The 19,860-nt window shown below is 44.9% G+C and overlaps 1 protein-coding gene across 22 annotated transcripts in view; it reads left to right on the forward strand.

Annotated features, from left to right (window-relative positions):
- Nucleotides 1-19,860, forward strand: part of GPHN (gephyrin) — a 604,586-nt gene that overhangs the window by 388,722 nt on the left and 196,004 nt on the right. For all 22 annotated transcript variants that reach the window (XM_067557745.1, XM_067557750.1, XM_067557759.1 and 19 more), the window contains one exon: nt 9,695-9,761. In XM_067557745.1, coding sequence (XP_067413846.1) covers nt 9,695-9,761 — 67 coding nt within the window. The remainder of the gene's footprint in view (nt 1-9,694; nt 9,762-19,860) is intronic.

Consider the following 19,860-nt stretch of genomic DNA (forward strand, 5'->3'; position numbering starts at 1 on the left):
GACCTCAGAGAAGGCAACAGAACCACTCCAACCAGTCAACATCGCAGCCGTCGTCGACAAACCAGCAATTTTGAAAAATTGGTCAAGGGCCTGAACAGCCTCCCTCAACATCAAGTGCTAACAACAACCATGAATCAATTTGGCCTTCGTCTCCACCCTTTTCTAAATATCTGGGAGTCCATAACATCAGAAAGATGGGTGCCAGAGATCATACACATAGGATACTCCATCCCCTTCGTTACCATCCCTTCTACCCAACCCCCTTACCCGTCCCTCTTCAGGGACCCATCTCTCAAGCACCTGTTGCAACAAGTAGTAGGTCATCTAGTACTTTTAGGTGCAGTAGAACCAGTGCCACAAGAATACAGAGGGAAGGGTTTCTATTCCCAATACTTTTTAACCTAGAAGAAAAGCGGAGGATGGAGACCCATTTTGGATCTCAGAAGACTAAACAAATTCGTAAGAGTACAAAAATTAAACATGGTCACACTATCAACTAGAATACCAGCACTGGAACAAGGGGATTGGTTTTCAGCCCTCGACCTGCAAGTCACTTGTTTCCACATCACCATACATCCAGCGCACAGACAGTTTCTCAGATTCGTTCTGGGAGAAAATCATTATCAATACAGAGTACTGCCTTTCAGTCTCTCCATGGCACTCAGAGTCTTCTCAAAGATGTTGGCCATAGTAACTGCTTACCTCCATAGACATGGAATAATAATAATCTCCTACCTGGATGATTGGCTGATAAGAGCAAACAATCAAGCACAGGCATTACAAGCTACTCAAGAAACAATAGCACTATTCCAAGACCAAGGTCTCATGATAAATCATCAAAAATCCACATTGATTTCAGTGCAACACCTAGAATTTATAGGCGCCCACCTGAACTCAATATCTCAGGACCCTACTTCCACTTACATCATTATAGATGTATAATAGGATGGGGAGCGCATCTATCGCACCAGGGCAGATGGTCACCATCGGAAGCACATCTATATATAAATCTGCTAGAGCTCCGTGTGGTACACAACTCATGTTTACACTTCCTCCCAGTTATAAAGAACAAAACAATAAAAATCATTACAGACAAAATTGCGTGTATGTTCTATATAAACAGATGAGGAGCCTGATCACAATCGTTGTGCGAGAGGTGATGAAATTAAGGAAATGGTGCATCCACCATGGAATCAACATCTCAGCTTCATACCTACTGGGATGTCAGAACACAACTGCAGATGCTCTCAGCAGACACTGTACACAAAAACACGATACACACTTTTACTAAGCATTACACCATCGACCAAGCCGCTAGACCTGATGCTGCCTTGGGACTGACAGTTTTGTCGTCTATTGACCATATTGACTCCGAAGTACCCCCCCTTCCAATTGAGGGGCACTGCTCAATAGTCACCTGGAGTGGAGCACCCACAGGGACACCACTCGATGAAGAAGAGAAAGTAACTCATCTTGTGCAGTAACTGAGGTTCTTCAAGATGAGTCCCTGTGGGTGCTCCATAACCCCCCACCCCTCTGCTTTGGAGCCTATTGTTATTACTCTATGGTAGAGAAGGGACACAGGGGCTTGGGCCGTGCATGCATGACCTGAATGGGCACTGCTTACAGAAATCTCCGATTCGGATGTGAGGCCGCTCCAGACACCTGGAGTGGAGCACCCACAGGGACACCCATCTCAAAGAACCTCAGTTACTGCACAAGGTGAGTAATCTTCTTTTCTGCTCGAGAGCAGGTCTAGGGACCCAATCAATGCGAGACGCATTCCTTCTCAACTGGAACATGGACCTTCTGTACGCATTTCTCCTCCATACCAGAGATACTCTGAGTCATCCACAAGATATGTACGGACACGGCAAGAGTAATAATGATAGAGTCCACATGGCCAAGATAAGTTTGGTACTCTTACCTGCTCCAGATGTTGATATGCACACCGATCATTCTCCCATTGTGCAAAGATCTCCTATTCTAGGACAATGCATGGACTCTGCACCCACATCTAGAAGAGCTTCATCTGACAGCGAGGCTCCTGCATGGTTTCAACAAGAAGAGCCAGACTACTCTGAACATGTCGGACACACATTACTGAATAGTAGAAAACCAACAACTTGAAAAACTTACCTTCAGAAATGGTGTTGATTCACTATATGGTGCAAAGACAAACACATCTCTGCCACATCCGAACCAATCCAAACCGTCCTGGAATACATCCTCATACTCAGAAAGTCGGGCCTGTCACTGAGCTCGCTCTAGGTCCAGCTGGCAGCCATCACTGTTTTCCACCAAAAAATCAAGGACAGGACACTGTTTGCACACCCAACAGTCAAACGTTTCATCACTGGTATCCAAAACATGTATCTGGACATATGCACACCCATGATACCATGGTACTAAACCTAGTCTTGCAATATTACCAAGCCTCCATTTGAGCCACTAGCAGCGTGCTTTCTTATATACATGTCCATGAAGGTGTCATTTTTAGTGGCCATTACATCTGCCTGACATGTGGGGAAGATTGGCGACCTCATGGCCTATCCACCCTACACAGTTTTCCACAAAGACAAAGTCACTCTAAGACCTCATCCAAAATTTCTACCAAAAATGAATTAGACTTTTCACATAAATTGACTGATCCACTTACCCACGTTCTGCCCAAAACCTCACAGTGATACACAAACAACACTGTTGCACACATTAGACATCAGACATACAATAGCATTTTACCTAGATAGGACAAAACCTTTCAGAAGGACTTTGAAACTCTTTGTGTCCATAGGAGGACGATCTAAAGGGTAGCCATCTCTACTCAGAGACTGTCTAAGTGGATAGCGGGTTGCATTCACTCATGCTACAATTTTTAAAATATGTAAGCTGCTCAAGGGGTCAGAGCACACTCCACAATGTCCACATCTGCTGCATTCCTCAGTAACGTTCCTATAGCAGCAGACATACGTAAATCAGCTACCTGGGCCTTAGCACTTACCTTTACCAAACATTATGTTGTTGACCAGGCTTCCAAATCAGATGCTGACAGTACTGTTATCTGTTAATCATAACTCCAAAGTCCCTTCCGTCCAGTGAGGGGCACTGCTCCAGGGTCACCTAGAGTGGAGCACCCATAGGAACACCACTTGAAGAAGAAGAAGAGAAGGTTACCTTGTTCAGTAACTGAGATTCTTTGAGATGTGTGTACCTGTGGGTGCTCCATTACCCTCCCTCTTCCCCTCTACTTCGGAGTCTAATAATATCACTCTACAGTAGAGAAGAAACAGAGGAGGTCAGGTCATACACACAGCTCGAGGCACCAAAGGTGCCGCAAGACGGGGGCTGCACATGCGTGACCCAGATGGACACTGCTGAAGGAAATCTCCGATTCAGGACGTGAGGATGCACCAAACACCTAAAGTGGGGCAGCCACAGGGACACTCATCTCAAAGAACCTCAGTTACTGCACAAGATGAGTAACCTTCTCTTTTCCTCTCTCCTTCCCCCACACCTCCCACCACTAGATTCTAGTCCCAGTATCAGGACATCGCCTCCTCAGGGCATCTCCTTTTTTCGTCACAATTTGCTATCCCAGCCCACTGCATACCTTTCAAGTGTGCTTCTTGGAAGCATATCCCTCATTTATCCCCAAAATTACCAAGAATCCATACAAATTTGATGTAATACAAAGAGTTGCCAACTATCACGGTAGTTGTGATACTTCAATTTTGTAACACTTTTATTTGCTTTGCATGATCTCACTAGAAGTTATGGGCAGCTCAAAACGTCAGGCTGAGCTGGAATTGATGTCCAGTTCTGGCTTCATCCGCTAGAAGCCACACTTGGCAGCCTAAACTTTTAAGCTTTGGGCTGCTATTCCAGTTGTCACCATTAAAGGCCACTGCAGTTCTTGCTGCTTGTTGCCTTACTCTGCTTTTGAACTTGCGAGGTTGGCAATATTGCTCATATCACTTTTTATTCTGGAAATTATTTAGATCAGAATTAAAAAATCATGAAGATCAGGTTGTAGAAAGATTTACTTACATTAAAGGTGTGAATCCACAACAATTTAAATTTCCTGCATGATGTGGAGTTTTGTTATACATTGTATCCCAAGTGGACCTTAGCAGACTGAGATATATGGTTTACTGTTTGGAAGCCCCCTAAAATCTACTGCTGTGGCATGCAAAGCCAGGCACAGTATTTATTAAATCAAGCACTTCATATCCGTATTGTTGTAGACCCTTCCTAAGATATCTGGAAATCTTCTTTTCTAACAGTGAGGGTAGATACTGTATAGGAGGTAAATAGAGGAAACTTCTGTTGTAAAGCTCCAGCTTTAACCAAAATCTAGTGGTTGCTGCTGCATAGAGTTGCTTTCTTGCTTTCTTTCTTTCGAGATACTCAATGCGTATATTGAAACAAAAACTTCAGGCTCCACACATGGCATGAAATTTAAATAGTTGCATAAACTAGCAGTAATATGACTGAATTAGCCGATTTGCATATATTTCACATGTACAAACTTTCCAAACTACATGCAAGGGCAGGTCCCTTGCAGAGCAGCATAAATCATAGCTTTTTCACCTGCATCAGTTCAAACCCCTCTGCCTCTCGTGCTCTCTGCCTCACCTTTGCGCCTCCTGGGGCTCTTCACCTTGGAGGGACTGCATTAGGATGTCCCTCCAGCCTGGAAAGGGAAGATGGATATCTCCAAGGGGTCTTCAGCCCTCTCTGCCCCTTCCTAGGCTGGGTGCTGCAGAAAAGGAGAGAGGAGGAGCAGGGATACTGTCCTGTCCCAATGGCTTGTAGGAGGGGGTGGGGAGAGGAGGCGGCAGAGCCTACCTGAGCTGCAGGGCTCTTTAGGTCCCTCCTCTCCTCTTGTGAAAATGGCTTTGGGCTGCAGAGAGAGAGGAGGGAGGACTGGGGAAAAAGAGAGAGCACACTCTTCCTGTAGCTCTTCTGATTGGTTGTTCTGACCCAAAAGTGAGTAAGTGGCACAGACAAACAATCAGAGGACTCGTATTCTCTAGAGGGCTGGATTTTCTCACTCATCATGAGAGTGACTCCACCCCCACCCAAAATCCTGTCATTCATGAAAAAATATCATGAGAGTTAGCAAGACTGTAATTTACATGCACAATGGGAGGAGGAAGGAAATAGCATCATGGTCTCTGGTTGTTAAAAATAAACACGCAGTTCATGTTGTCAAGTGGACAAATTGCCACTTGAATCTTTGCAAGATATCTAGTAACCTTAAGCTGTTACTCAGTTCCCTTGGAAGAAATTTCTAAACTGAGCAATATTGCATCTGAAATATGCTAATACAGGAGGTAGGACAAAAACTGAGACAGAATACATTTGAACGGCACAGTTGAAGGCAATACTTGTGTTCTCTGTAGGTCAAGTTAACAGTGACATGAAATGCTCATTCTGGTGCTCTGAAAAACTACTGTGCCCTTCAGTACTGAACATTTTGATGCCTGTCACTAGGAAATTTGTAACCCTGCCAGAAAAATGCAGTACAGCCTCTAAGTGGCATTAAGACAGTGAATTATTTGTATAGAAAGAAAGCCAGGGAAGTACCCTTCCTCACAAACCAGGTGTGGTCCTTGGCTCTGAACATTCAGTAACATCCCAGCAAAAAAGTATTTTTCCCTTCCTCCTCTTTTCCTGTGGTTTGCCATTTCATTTTCTAAAGTGACACCTTTTTTGTCCCAGACCGATGCTCCCACAACTATGGCCATGTCTATATGTCAGCGGCACAGCTGTACTGATGCAGCTGGGCCTCTGCAGTGCATCTGGTGAAGATGCTCTGTTCTGACTGGAGAGGACTCTCCCATCGGCATAATAAAATGTCTCCCGCTTATATAGCTCTGTGCACATGAGCATTTATGTTGGTGTAATTTACATCTCTTGGGTGGTTTATTCACATCTCTGAGCGACATAAGTTATGCTGACATAATGTGTAGTGTAGACATAGCCAATGTGTGTGAGTTTGGTTTTTGCTCCCTCCGACCACATCCTAGGATTTTCACTAAAAACTCAAGTTCTCTGTATAAGGTTGGGAGGAACTCCTATGACTTCCACAGAAGCATCTAATAACTGTATTCTTTTAAAAAATGTTTTACTAAAAAGAAGAGCAGGCGAACTCCTCGCTATGGCCCTGATTGAAGAAAGCATCCCTATTCAGAACAACGTGTATGGGCTGTCCTGACTCAGGGCCTGCATTAGTGATTATCTAATGACAGAAAAAATTACATCTACTCACATCTTTGTTTACTGTGTGCTTCCATTTTGGAGATGTGCATTTACAGTGTGCAGTTTTCACTGTGGCTCCACTTTTTCCCTTTAGCTACCACTGTAATTTTTGGACAACTAAATTGTAAAAAGCAAACATATCTCTCTTTATCTAATCTCTAACATTTTTATTGAGGAATGCGCAGAGCTGGGTAAGTGTAATCAATCAGTCAATAAAATTCACCTACTTTTTTACGTGAGTTGGCTTTTGCAATTTTTATGCCCCTTTGACTTTGTTTTCTGCAGACATCCCTGCAAAGCAGTTTTATTAGTATGAATGTCTGTAGGAAGTGAATTTTAGGTTCACATCCTTGGTACTCACTTATATTTCCTTTTTGCAAGCATTTATACCAAGATTCAGTCATTTGGTTGGAGAAGAGAAACAGTGCAATGTGGCTTATATGGCCAATCACAAGCCGGTTGCATAATTGAAAATTTAAGATTTTGCATATCAAGTCAGAAAGCAAATGTAATTTGTAAACAATATAATCTAAAATTGAGACATTTTCATTATCTTCACAAATATTTAACAAACAGAAAAATGCAAAACTTGTGACATAAATTCTTTGCAAATTATTAATTTGCTTGCAATGCATTAAGACCTACACATTCCAAGAAAATTCTGTAGTAACTCTTTCAAGGAGTCCTCAAGTAACAGAATGATCTGACTCAGCATCCTGTCACTCGACTCCCCACCACTTTATAGTAGTTGAGCACTGATTGAAAGACAGGTGGTTGGCAGAGGTGGCCAATAAACTGAGAGAATATATAGCTGAGAGGTTAGTTGGGTGGAAGTATCCAGAAGTTAGGGCTATATAAGCAAACAGTAAGGAAGTGGTGGGATGAGAGTAAGGAACCTGAAGGAAGGCAAAAGTAAGTAGGACTGGCTACTGCTACTGTACCCTTCCCCAGAAGCTAGTGGGGAAGTTGACTACTGAATGTAAATATAATATATAATAAAGCACAGTGGTGGTTAAGAAGACCTGGAGCAGCTGTGGTCAGTGACTGATGTTAGAAAGGACTCTCAGGACACCCCATGGTACTTCATTATATTGAAATGAAGTTATGAGGAAAATATGCATCTGTCCATATCTGATGGGACTCCCGTAAGGCGCAAATACTCTAAGGACAAATTGTGCAACAAATACATAACATCACAGCATCTAAATTGCTAGAATTAATAGACTGATTTGCAATATGTTGCAGTTGCCTGGTGAAGGACAGGTACTGTCTAGGTTTTTACAACTTTGCTTTCTCTTCTCTTGTTTTGACTAAATGTTCTTTAGCTGAATTCTGGAGGAAAAAAACTCTCCTGATAACACTTCATGGTCCCATAGGTTGTGGTACATTATGGTGCTGATGTACACTGTGGTGATGCTAATGGGTTTTAGATTGGGCTACAAATATATATCTGGGGTTTTGTTTATAGCAAGGCTCAAGATGTTTTTTTTTACTCTGTGTCAAGGCAAACTCTGTCCTATGATGTGTTCATTGTTTCCACTTATAGATATCTGTGGGTAAAATTTAGGGACTGATACTGTAAATATGTGTGACTTTACTCATGTGAGTGGTCCCTTGCTCTGCTAAAATGTCATATTAAACCACACGCTTATTTACTACTACCCCAAAAACCTTCTCGCTTTCTTCCATGACACCACTTAGACACAGAACATCCTCTCTGAACTGATTCTTAAGGCTACTACCCTCTTTCCTTCAAATACTTCTCAGGCCCCTCTTTTGACATAAATGCCTACAAATATTCACCAATAAATGATGGTTAGGGTTTGAGGCAGTTAGTAATAGAATGCAGAACATGTTTTTAAAAGGAAATTTGCATTGTATATAATAACCTGCTCATATTTTGATGTATTCTTCTGTCCTTCCCTTTATATATCACTTGTTTTCTTATGGTCAGATATTCTATCTACCTCTTTCTGCAAAGAGGTACATGACAGGGCCCCAGTCCTGACTTCGAGCATCTAGAGGTATGTGTCCACTGCATTGTAAACCCAGGCTTAGATTCATTTTTGAGCCCAACTCCCCTTACTATCCACACACAAATCTGTCTGACTTGGATCAGCAAGCACTCAGGACCAAGGTCCTAGGACCTATCCAGGGTGTTTGGAGCCTGAGTCCTGCTGAGACTCAGTTCTGAGCCGAGTCATTTTGCAGTGTGGGCACAGCTCAAGCCGCAGATTCAAGTGAGAAGGTCTGAATAGCGCAGTGTGGATGCATAGCACAGTTATGAGACCCCAGTCCAGCAACTGTAAACGTGTGTTTACAATGTAGTTAGTGTGGGTGCTCAAGCACAGGCTTGGAAACACCAATTCCTCCAGTGCTAGTCCCACAGACCCAGCATTACAATGCAGTCTATACATACCCAATGTGGTATTGAAATATAAAAGTAATATTTATTATATATACCATATTTTATATTGTATGGTAGAAATATTGTCTGAGAACAGAGCCTGATCCAGGCTGATTCCTAGGTCCTGAAACCAACTTCTGCTTTGTGTTTTTGAAATCACTTAAAAACTCTTCTCCCAAAATCTGTAAAAGGGGGATATAGCGTAGCTTGGTGTGCCACATGAAATAAAGGTTAAAGTTGTGAAACTCTTTAAAAATATGAAGCCCTACATAGCTGTTTAGCAATAGTAGTATTAATTTTTTATCTAGAGAGAGGCTCTAATCTAAAATCCTCTGCTGCAAATCATCACTTCATCTTGGCCATTTCACTACTGTATGTACCTCTTGGGAGTGCAAAGTAGACTCATGGGGACAATAAGATTTGAAAATTGCCCTTTAGGTTTGAAATGTATATGATACCATTCTATTCATGTTGCTGTTCTAAAAGTCTTCCTGATTAAATTTTATATATGAAAATTATTATTTCCTTTTATGCTTTTCTTATGCAGTAATTTTAAAAAAATGCAGTAGAACAAATGGAACTCAGAGTAACCTATTGTTGTTTTTAGCTACTGGTCAAAATAATTTTCTGGAACCATTACTCAGGTTGCACACAAACCAAATAATTTGATCAAATAGTGAATAGGCCAGATCCTTATTTGATATAACTAAACAATGAAGTTAATGACACTACACAGATTTACGCCAAATGGGGTTCTGGACCAATCAGTGTCTTTATATTATAGTTGATCAAATGGGGAAATCTGATTGTGTTCCTTACCTGAGGCTGGTTCTGGTTCTTCTGAGCACATGTGAACCCGTCCTAATTCAACCCTTGATCAGAATGTGAACACTAGGCATTTTGAGACTGTGCAAACTGAACTGGCAGACAATGATGACTAGTTATAATTGCCCTTTCATCCTGGTGTTGTCTCATGAATAAAGGTGTTTGCATAAATTTCACCCACTTTCTCTTACTTTTCAGACCTGTATGTGGAATCAGAGGAAAAACTCTCATAATTAACCTGCCAGGCAGCAAAAAAGGGTCACAGGTAAGAAATGTTCATATTGAGTCTACCTTTAGAGCTTGATGCTGTCGTATAAGAAGCATTTCACATTTTTGTACGTGGCAGAAAATTAGCTATATAACCAATTTTACAGAAATCCATGGAGATGTGTGTCAATATACCAAAAGCAGGATCAAGCGCACTGCTGTCTACATCTACAAGATTCTTCATTCTGATTCTCGGGGAGAAATAGGAGATCTTCCTCAGCCTTGTGTATGAGGAATTCATTTCTTTCTTACTACCAGTTTTGGTCAGGAAGGAAAAAAAATGGGGTGGAGGGCAAAATTTTTTAAACCATTATGAAGATAAATATATTCCAAACAATCTCTTCTTTTCATTATTGAATTTCAGAGTTATTACAGCTGAAAGAATTTTAAAACTCAGAGTTACTTTTCACCCTTTATGTAGTGTGTTTTCTTTTTGCATTTCACTCAGCTTGGACAGTGAAAGTAATCTGGTCAGTTTTCTATTTTAAGTTGTTTTCATTTTCTGATTCTTGTACATTACCCGAATTATGTTACGTTTTAGAGTTTCCATCATTGCAGGGACAGATTCACATCAAAATAAGAATTGTACCCCATATTTACTGGTATTTTAAACAAAAAGAAAAATATTGAATATGAATAAGACCGAAAAGTTCTGAAAATGTATCGGTTGTAATCCCAAGGAGATGATATTTCAACACATTATATTGCCCCCTCTTAAGCTTCTGAAGATTGATGTCCCATGTGTTAAACTATGAGGGGGATAGAGTGGCATTGTTTTCTGATCAATTTTATTTATTATTTCCAGTAGTCCCACAATATGCTAGGCGCTATCCAAACAAAAGAAGGCACGATCTCTGCCCTGAGCTCACAATGTAAACATAGGCAAATAAATATACTAAGGGTGATAGATAGGTATACAACATATTGAGAAATAGTTATTTGAAAAATATATGAAATATGTACAAGTGATAAAGAACAAGATCACTACTGGAAACTAAAGGAAAAAACTATGTAGTGAAATCTCATAAAGGAGGTGTTTTTTAATCTGATGGGCTTTCTTTGTCTATCTGACATTAAGATAAGATGTTCCCCCTTGGATTAGTGTAGTTTCAGAAGTCTCAGAGCTCTGAGGTGTCAGCAAAGGTTATTAAGTCCCATGATAGAGAGGTACACTTCTGGGATGCAGGAACCTTAAGAATTGAATGGGATGACTTTGTTACAGAGGTATCAGATGAGGATTTACTCTTGCTGATGAATGGTTTCATTTCATTAAAATAGCCATACTAAATATTACTGGAAGGTAGAAAGAAGGTGTGGTTGTTAACGTTCAGAGCTGGACAAAATGCAAGACTAACTCTTCCCATTTTTAGGGAAATTGTAAAGTGCCATCTTGGGCAAAAAAGTGTGTGTGTAAACATCATTCCATCTTACTCTGTGTTTCCTTTGCATTTTATGATTCACAGCTGCCAACTTCTTATACAAGGGAGCATTTACTCCTCTTAGCTCTGTAAGCACCAATATAGCTACAGGAGTGGATCCCGGAGTCTATTTTAGTAAATTTAACCTGCAGTTTAATGAATAAAATTATTTAAGCACTGACAGTGTATTTAGCTCCAACCAGAATACCAATATAAAGAGCTGCAAATTTAAGTCTCACTATCAACAGAAACAGCAACTATGTTCCAAATGCAGAATCTTTATTACTGGTAATGATATGAGACAGAAAGAGTACCCAGCTGGATTTTTAGACTCTGTTGTTCAGTTTTGTATCACTGACAATTAGACAAAATCAATTTTTGACTTGTAAACTCTGCATATTTATCATGGAAGGAAAATAAGTCATGAAGAGAAAGTAAATAGGAGACCTCCCATGGCATTTTACATTAATTTTTCTGAATGTACTGACTGTTACTTTTTGGTAGCTAAATGAAAAAAAATTAGGTATATGAGATGTTTCAAAAGATAATTGTTAGAGAGATTAAACTATTAGTGCAATAAAATGGCTCTAGTCATGTTTTAGAGGAACAATTTGCTTGGTAAACTCTAGATTGTACTAGGGTTGCTAACTGTCCATAAATACAGTCTTATAATCCTGGAACCTAATGGTGCCCTTTTGATGTTAGCTGGAGCTCTCCTGCAATTTAGCAAAACTATTCCTTTTATAAGACATTATAATATTGATATTAAACAGCTCTTCCACATAATTGTATTTTGACCACCTTATTATTGGCTCTTTACATTAGACATAATTTAAATAAACATCTGCACCAAAGTTCTTTCCATACTATCAGTATAGTTAGTATTTTAATAAAACATTCACAATTCTCAAAAACATACATTAAAAAGCTTGCTTTAAATCAGTTATAACCTAAACATAATGGTAAAATAACCAGAGGTCATGACTTTGCTAGCTCTTACTTTCCTATTACATTCTGTCTCCAATTTATTTCTAACTTTCTCACACTAACAACTTCAATTTCCTATACTCCTCTACATCTAGGCTAATTTAGGCCCAAAACCTAATTTCGGCTTATTTTTAACATAAACCATTGTATAGGCTGCAGAAGAGCACATCACCCCCTAAGGGTACACACTCACGTGGTGTAAATTGTTATAGGCCCACTGATGTCATTGAGCCTATGACAATTTACACTAAAAGAGATTCTGCCCTTCAGTGATTTAATGTTTGTCAGTACAAATATTGAATACTATAAATAATGTGGGATTTAGAACTCTCTTTTGGAACCTGTTTGTCAATACTCAAACCAAACAGGGTTTTGTTTCATTGTTTGCTTGCTTTGTTTTCCCAAAAACAACCTGTTTACTTTTCTAATGTGTTAGTAATTCTTTGTGTACTTCCTCAAAAGATTCACTGCTTTTCATTTTGGGTCAGCTTACAACTTGCTTTCCTTTTCCACCATTTATCTCCTGTTTTGCTTTTTGAGATTTAGAGTTTACTTAAATAGAGGTGTGTGCTTTGATATTTCCAAAGCTGTTTCTCCAAAACTACTATTTTTATAAAACAGTAACAAGAGTTTTGCACTTAAAGATTCTCTTTATTATATATGTTTAATGTAGTCTATCTGTGTTCCCACCTAACCTACATCACTTATACTGAGTACAGAATTAATTTTCAAAGAATTTAGAAGTAAATCTGTTAATTAGCTTGAATTGTAATTCAAATGAACCCTGTAAGACTCTTTTTTTAATCTTTCTGGTAAATTGATTCACGTGTAGAGTGTAATATCTAAAAGATAGGCTGCTTTTTATTTTGTTAATGTGATTTATTTTATTTACCGAAAATATTTGTTATAACCATTTCTATCTACAACACAATGTTCATTGGAAACTCTTTGTTGTTGAATGGATGCTTCAGAATAGGAGCTTTCATTTTAAAAATATTTATTCACTTCTGTTTACAAAAAAACAGAAACAAATATAACAAATACAGTGTTGTCTTCTACCTTCCCCAACCTGCTCCTCTGGCCATTCTGCCACATGGCTGCTCTCCTCTGGTCACACTACCAATCACATACACCTACCCACCCACCCATTCTTTTCAAATGACACAAGTATTAGTGTGACAAGTTGGGAATTTTCTGTAATATTTTTATGAAGCCTATGTGTGCCTCAGTTTCCCCTATATGCACCGTTGTTACCCAGTGTTGTGGGGGAAAGGACTCTTTGCTTTCAGGGCTGGCTAAGGCCTGGTCTACGCTGCAATCTAGTCAATCTAATTATGGTCTAGGTCAGTCTATTTATGTAAGCATCTACACTACAACGTTCCTCCCGCCACTTTAACTTGCATGTTATGTCGACCTAATAAATCCACTGTGGCAAGAGGCATAGCACTTTGATTGACTTACCTAGGGCGACGTGATGTCAGTGTAAACACTACATTGGTTACGTCAACTTTAGTGGCTTCCAGGAGGTGTCCCACAATGCCCCACTGTGACTGCTCTGGTCACCTTTTTTAACTCCAATTTCCAGTGGCCAAGTACACAGGTGCATGCCCCTCTCCTTTTAAAGGCCCAGGAATTTTTTAAATTCCATTTCCTGTTTGCTCAGCATGGAGAGCTAACAGCAACTGCTCAGTTGAGCATGTCGGCTCTAAGCAGCAAACGCACTCCTGCCTGGAGCCCACCGGAGGCGGTGGATGGTCTGCTGGGAGTGGGGAGGGTCTGTGAGAGAGGAGGCTGTGCAATCATAGCTTCAATCCAACAGTAGGAACTTTGACATCCATGGCCAGATCGCTTGGGGCATGGTGAAGAAGGGCTATGACAGGGACACACAGCAGTGCCGCATGAAAATCAAGAAGCTAAGGAAGGCATGCCAGAAGGCAAGGGAGGCAAACACTCACTTCTACAAGGAGCTGCATGCCATTATTGGCGATGATCCCACTTCTAGTGCCAAGCACCCTGTGGATACTTTGGAGGAGCTGGAGTCACAGGGCACTGCAGTTAATCCTGAGGATGAGGTGTGGGACAAGGAAGAAAAGGAGGAGGGACCGGAGACCAGGGGATCCCATGGCATGGCGAGCCAAGACCTATTTTTGACTCTTGAGCAATCAAGTCGCTCCCAGCAGTCCACCAGGGACAAGCCTAAGGCAGGGGAGGGGACCTCTGGTAAGTACTCAGTTTGTTTCAATCTAGCAGGGACACATCTTTTCATATACTTTTTTTTAATCAGGCTTGAAGAGGTAGTGAAATAACCTATGGAAGCACAATTGCTATCTGCTTCTCATTCCCCTGTTCAGCTAGGCAGAGGGGCCCTGCAGAACTGTTTGTTTATGTGCACTGGGATATCCCATGAATCCTCCATAGATATCTTTAAGAAACTTTCCTAGAGGTAGTCTGCAATCCTCTGCCGAATGTTTCTGGGGAGGGGTACCTTATTTCTTTCCCTGTGATAGGGCACTTTCCCATGCTAGTCAGCAAGTATTTCAGCAGGCACCATTGCAGCACACAGGCTAGCAGCATACACACCCACTCTGCCTCCAGAGATGTGTAGGAGCTGTTCTCTCTTCGAGTGATTGCTCATATGCATTCCAGTTTAGGTGTGTGCGCACACCGTGCACAGATTCCCGGAACCTTTTTCCCCAGTAAGCCCCGCAGGGCCAGCTGAGGTGCCCCCTGGATTGCCGCGCTCATGTCGCAGTATAAAGGGCGCTGCTGGCCCCGCGGATCCCCAGTTCCTTCTTTCTGCCTCTGACGGTTGCTGGAACTTCTGCCACTTGCCGTTGCAAGCAGCAGTCCCTAGCCTTTTCATCTGTTAGAGCTATCCAGATTAGAGATCAGTTAAGTTGAGCTATTGTTATTCAAGACAGGACAGTTAGTGAAGCCACTGAATTGAGTTCAGGGGCCCTCAGGGGCTTTTGACGGCAGCCATGCCAGGCTCCGCGGACTTCAAGAGCTGTTCCCTCTGTACTAAGCAGTTTCCTGTCAGCAACCCCCATGATCGCTGCCTCCGTTGCCTCGGAGAGCAGCATCGCAAGGAGAGGTGCAGGATCTGCAAGTCCTTCAAGCCCCGCACCCAGAAAGAACGGGACGCGAGGCTGAAGGCGCTCCTCATGGAGGCTGCGCTCCGACCAGCATCCGAACCGTCCCGATCACCGGCACCGAGTGTACGCTTGGTGCAGAGCGCACCGCTGGCCCCGGCTCTGGTGCCGAAGAAAACCAAAGCGACCGGCGCCACCTCCAGAGACTCCTCCCAACCATCGAAGCAAGGAGAGGAGCAGGAGACACCCCAGCCACATGCCGTGGAGGTCCCTCCGGCACCGGTGTCTCCTCGTAGGGAGCCTTCCCCCACTCTGAAGGGTGGGGGAGCGCCCCCACAAGGGCCGTCGACGCCGGAGGCATTCGCTGCGGCAAGGGCCCTCGTGGCCTTCCCCACGCCTCCGTCCCCCCCTCGGCGCTGGGTAGCCCTGGTGGGTGGAGGTACCAATGTTCTCAACCCTCACCCAAACGGTCACGGAGGGTGGAGAGCGCATCCCCTCCGAGCTCCGACTCTAGGTCATTGAGCGCCTCGGCGCAGCGGGGGCGATCCAGAGGCCCGAAGAGCCGGCGCAAGGGGGTTAGCACCGGCTTCAGCACCCCGGGGTCAGGCTCGAGCTCTCCGGAGCACGGAAGGTTGCGCCGTAGCGGTGCTCAGGAGACCTCCCCTAAGACGGCACCGATTACATCAGCACCATCCCTTACGGCTACCGTAGGAGCGCCGGCACTAGGGTTGTCAACGCTGCCAGATCCAACGGGGCAGCAGGCTTCCTGATGTGGTCGACGCCGTCCATGCCTCTGGCTCCTCTGGTGTCCCGACCACTGATGACCCAGATGTCGACAACTCCAGGGCTTCAGGCACCGACCCTACTGACATTGGCACTGGCACCGACGGCACCAGCACTGACGGCACCGACGCAGAGCTTGTCGGCACCGTTGTATGCGGCACCGAGGCTGCCAGCACCAATGCACGCACCGCTTGACCCGACAGCTTTGGCACTGAGCTTTGCGCTGGGAGCAGTGCAACGTCCACGATCGGCGTCTTCGACGTGTAGCCGCGGAAGCTGTATACCCCTCAGGCAGCAAAACGCCAGTCTCGCCCACAACCCCAGCGGCAGCCACCTCCCCCCACCCCGACCAGCCCCAAGACCTGCTCAGCAGAGGAGGGGGCGGGACCACTTTCGAGGGCCTAACCGCCGGGATGGGCAGGGCTCCTCAGCGAGGGCACAGCAGGGTGGAAAAACCGGCGGCGCAAATGGTAATAAACGCTTTTGGCAGTGATTATGAGCGTGGCGCTTTTTCCTTACCCCTGGGCCCTAACCAACCCTTCGCGAATAGGCTTTGGCCATTCTATCATGCTTGGGAAGCAATCACTATGGACCTTTGGGTCCTGGGAGTCGTCCTCAGAGGCTATGCCCTACAGTTTACAACTTCTCCTCCGGCGGTGCCTCCCACCCCGACCCATATGGGGGAACCCGCGCACGAACAATTCCTGCTACATGCGGTCCTCTCACTCCTGGAGCTTGGCGCGGTAGAGGAGGTTCCGCAGACGGAAAGAGGAAAAGGGTTTTATTCTAGATACTTCCTGATCCCCAAGGCCAAGGGGAGACTGAGACCGATCTTGGACCTCCGTCGTCTGAACAAATATATCAGATATACTAGGTTCCGTATGGTTTCCCTTGCTTCCATAATTCCTGCCCTAGACCCAGGGGACTGGTACGCTGCCCTCAATTTAAAGGATGCCTATTTCCATATCTCCATTTTACCTAGACATAGGAGGTTCTTGAGGTTCAGGATACAGGGAGGCCACTACTAATTTGTGGCACTCCCATTTGGCCTGTCCTCAGCCCCGAGAGTCTTCACTAAGTGTATGGCGGTAGTGGCGGCCCACTTGCACTGTAAGGGGGTGCAAATCTTTCCCTGTTTGGATGACTGGCTCATCAAAGGTAGATCACGGGAGCATGTGTAGAACAGCCTGGAACTGGTTTGCGCCACATGCATCAGACTGGGGCTACTCATTAATGAGCAGAAGTCCACACTTGCCCCGGTGCAGCGCATAGACTTTATAGGGGCCACCCTGGATGCAATACAGGCCAGAGCCTTCCTACCTCAGCCGTGTTTTGAGGCAATGGGATCCCTTATCACAGACTTACAGACGTCCCCCATGACGACAGCCAGACGCTGTCTGCAGCTGTTGGGGCATATGGCAGCCTCCACATATGTAGTAAGGCTGCCCTGTCTTAAGCTAAGGCCCTTACAAGCATGGCTAGCTTCAGTCTATGCTCCCTCCAGACACTCACTGACTAAGGTGGTCACGGTTCCCCCACAGGTGCTGTCCTCCCTCAATTGGTGGAGGAATCCGAGAGAGGTGCTCAAGGAAGTTCCGTTCAGAGACCTGACTCCGTCCGTGACCCTTATCACAGATGCCTCGGATGTGGGATGGGGAGCCCACATCAGCGGAGACCTGAGCACCTAAGGGTTATGGTCACCGGCGGAGAGAGCTCTACATGTCAACGTTAGAGAGCTCAGAGCGGTCCGGTTGGCCTGCAAGACCTTCCTCAGATTCCTGAGGGTCAAGGGGGTCCGGGTCCTTACGGACAAAAGAGCAGCCATGTTCTACATGAACAGGCAGGGGGGAGCGTGCTCCTCGGCCCTGTGCCAGGAGGCTACGCGTCTGTGGGATTTTGCAGTGAGGCACGATTTTCATTTATTTGCCTCTCACCTCCCGGGGATCAGGAACGACGAGGCGGACCGCCTCAGCAGGTCGTTCTCTCCCCGACACGAGTGGTCGCTTCACCACGAGGTAGCGACTTCAATCTTCCGTGTTTGGGGCACTCCCCTTCTAGACCTCTTTGCATCCGTGTGCAACAAGAAGTGCCCGAGATACTGCTCGCTCAGAGGTCGCGAGCTGGGCTCCCTGTCCAACGCGTTCTTAATGGAATGGTTGGGGTCCCTGATGTACGCCTTTCCCCCCATCCCTCTCCTCCCCCACGTCCTTCTCAAGATCAAGAGGGACAAGGCGGATGTCATCTTAATCTCACCAGCGTGGCTGAGGCAGTTTTGGTACAGTACGCTGCTCGACCTATCCATTGCTTCACCGCTCACACTTCCCAACCGGTACGACTTGCTCTCCCAGGACCAGGGGCGCCTGCTGCACCCGGACCTGGACTCCCTCCATCTGACAGCTTGGAGACTCTCTGGCTGACGGAGGGTGAAAGGGCCTGTTCCTTACAGGTCCAACAGATTCTGCATGGGAGCAGAGAACCCTCCACACAGGTTACATACCGGGCAAAGTGGAGGCGCTTTACGAGTTGGGCGGAGACTAGGGGTATTACTCCTACCTGCTCTCCCGTATACAGATGATTCTAGAATACCTTCGATATCTTAAACTCCAAGGCCTGGCCTTGGCCTCTTTGAAGATATACCTGGCAGCTATCTTAGCTTTTCACCAGCCGATGGAGGGACGGTCGTTGTTTTCCCACCCCATGTCGATTAGATTCCTGAAAGGGGTGGAGAGAGTGTTCCCACAGGTTCGAGACCCTGTACCTCTCTGGGATTTAAACCTGGTCCTCACCATGTTGACAGGACCCCCATTTGAGCCTCTGTCTACATGCTCCCTGCTCCTTCTCTCTTGGAAGGTAGCATTCCTGGTGGCCATCACTTCGGCCAGGAGGGTCTCTGAGTTAAGAGCGCTAACTTCGGAACCCCCCTATACTGTTTTTTACAAAGATAAGGTCAGGATGAGGCCCCACCCAGCCTTCCTTCCCATGATAGTGTCCCAATTCCACTGTAACCAAGATATTTTCCTCCCTGTGTTTTTCCCAAAACCACATGGTTCGGATGAGGAACGAAGATGGCATTCGCTGGTTGTCAGGCGGGCCCTGGCACACTTCGTGGAGAGAACCAGACACTTCCAGAAATCGACTCAGCTGTTCGTAGCAGTGGCAGACCGTATGAAGGGCTCTCCCGTCTCCACCCAGCGAATCTCTTCTTGGATCATGTCATGTATTAAGGCGTGTTACGAGCAAGCGAAAGTGCCACTGCCAGGAACAGTAATGGCACATTTGACCAGGGCTTAGGCCTCAGCGGCGGCCTTCCTAGAGAACGTGCCACTGCAGGACATCTGCAGGGCAGCCACCTGGTCGTCAGTTCACACTTTCACGACCCACTACGCCAGTGACTGCTACCCGCCTCCAAGGGTATGGCTACTCAATCACCTAAATTGGAATGCATATGAGCAATCACTCGAAGAGAGAAGGTTACTTACCAGTAACTGTTGTTCTTCGAGATGTGTTGCTCATATCCATTTCAAAACCACCCCCCGTCCCCGCTGTCGGAGTTGGCAGAAAGAAGGGACTGGGGACCCGCGGGGCCAGCAGCGCCCTTTATACTGCGACATGAGCGCAGCAGTCCAGGGGGTGCCTGAGCTGGCCCTGCGGGGCTTGCTGGGGAAAAAGGTTCCGGGAATCTGTGCATGGGGCGCGCACACATCTAAATTGGAATGGATATGAGCAACACATCTCGAAGAACAACAGTTACTGTTTTCCCTTTCAGCCTTGGCGACTATGGCAGAGTGGAGTGGGTTAGGTTCCGTCTATGTCTTTG

The sequence above is a fragment of the Emydura macquarii genome, unplaced genomic scaffold, assembly GCF_026122565.2.
Source record: "Emydura macquarii macquarii isolate MOO-44397 ecotype Brisbane River unplaced genomic scaffold, CSIRO-AGI_Emac_v2 contig_1876, whole genome shotgun sequence".
In the NCBI taxonomy this organism is placed as follows: domain Eukaryota; kingdom Metazoa; phylum Chordata; order Testudines; family Chelidae; genus Emydura; species Emydura macquarii.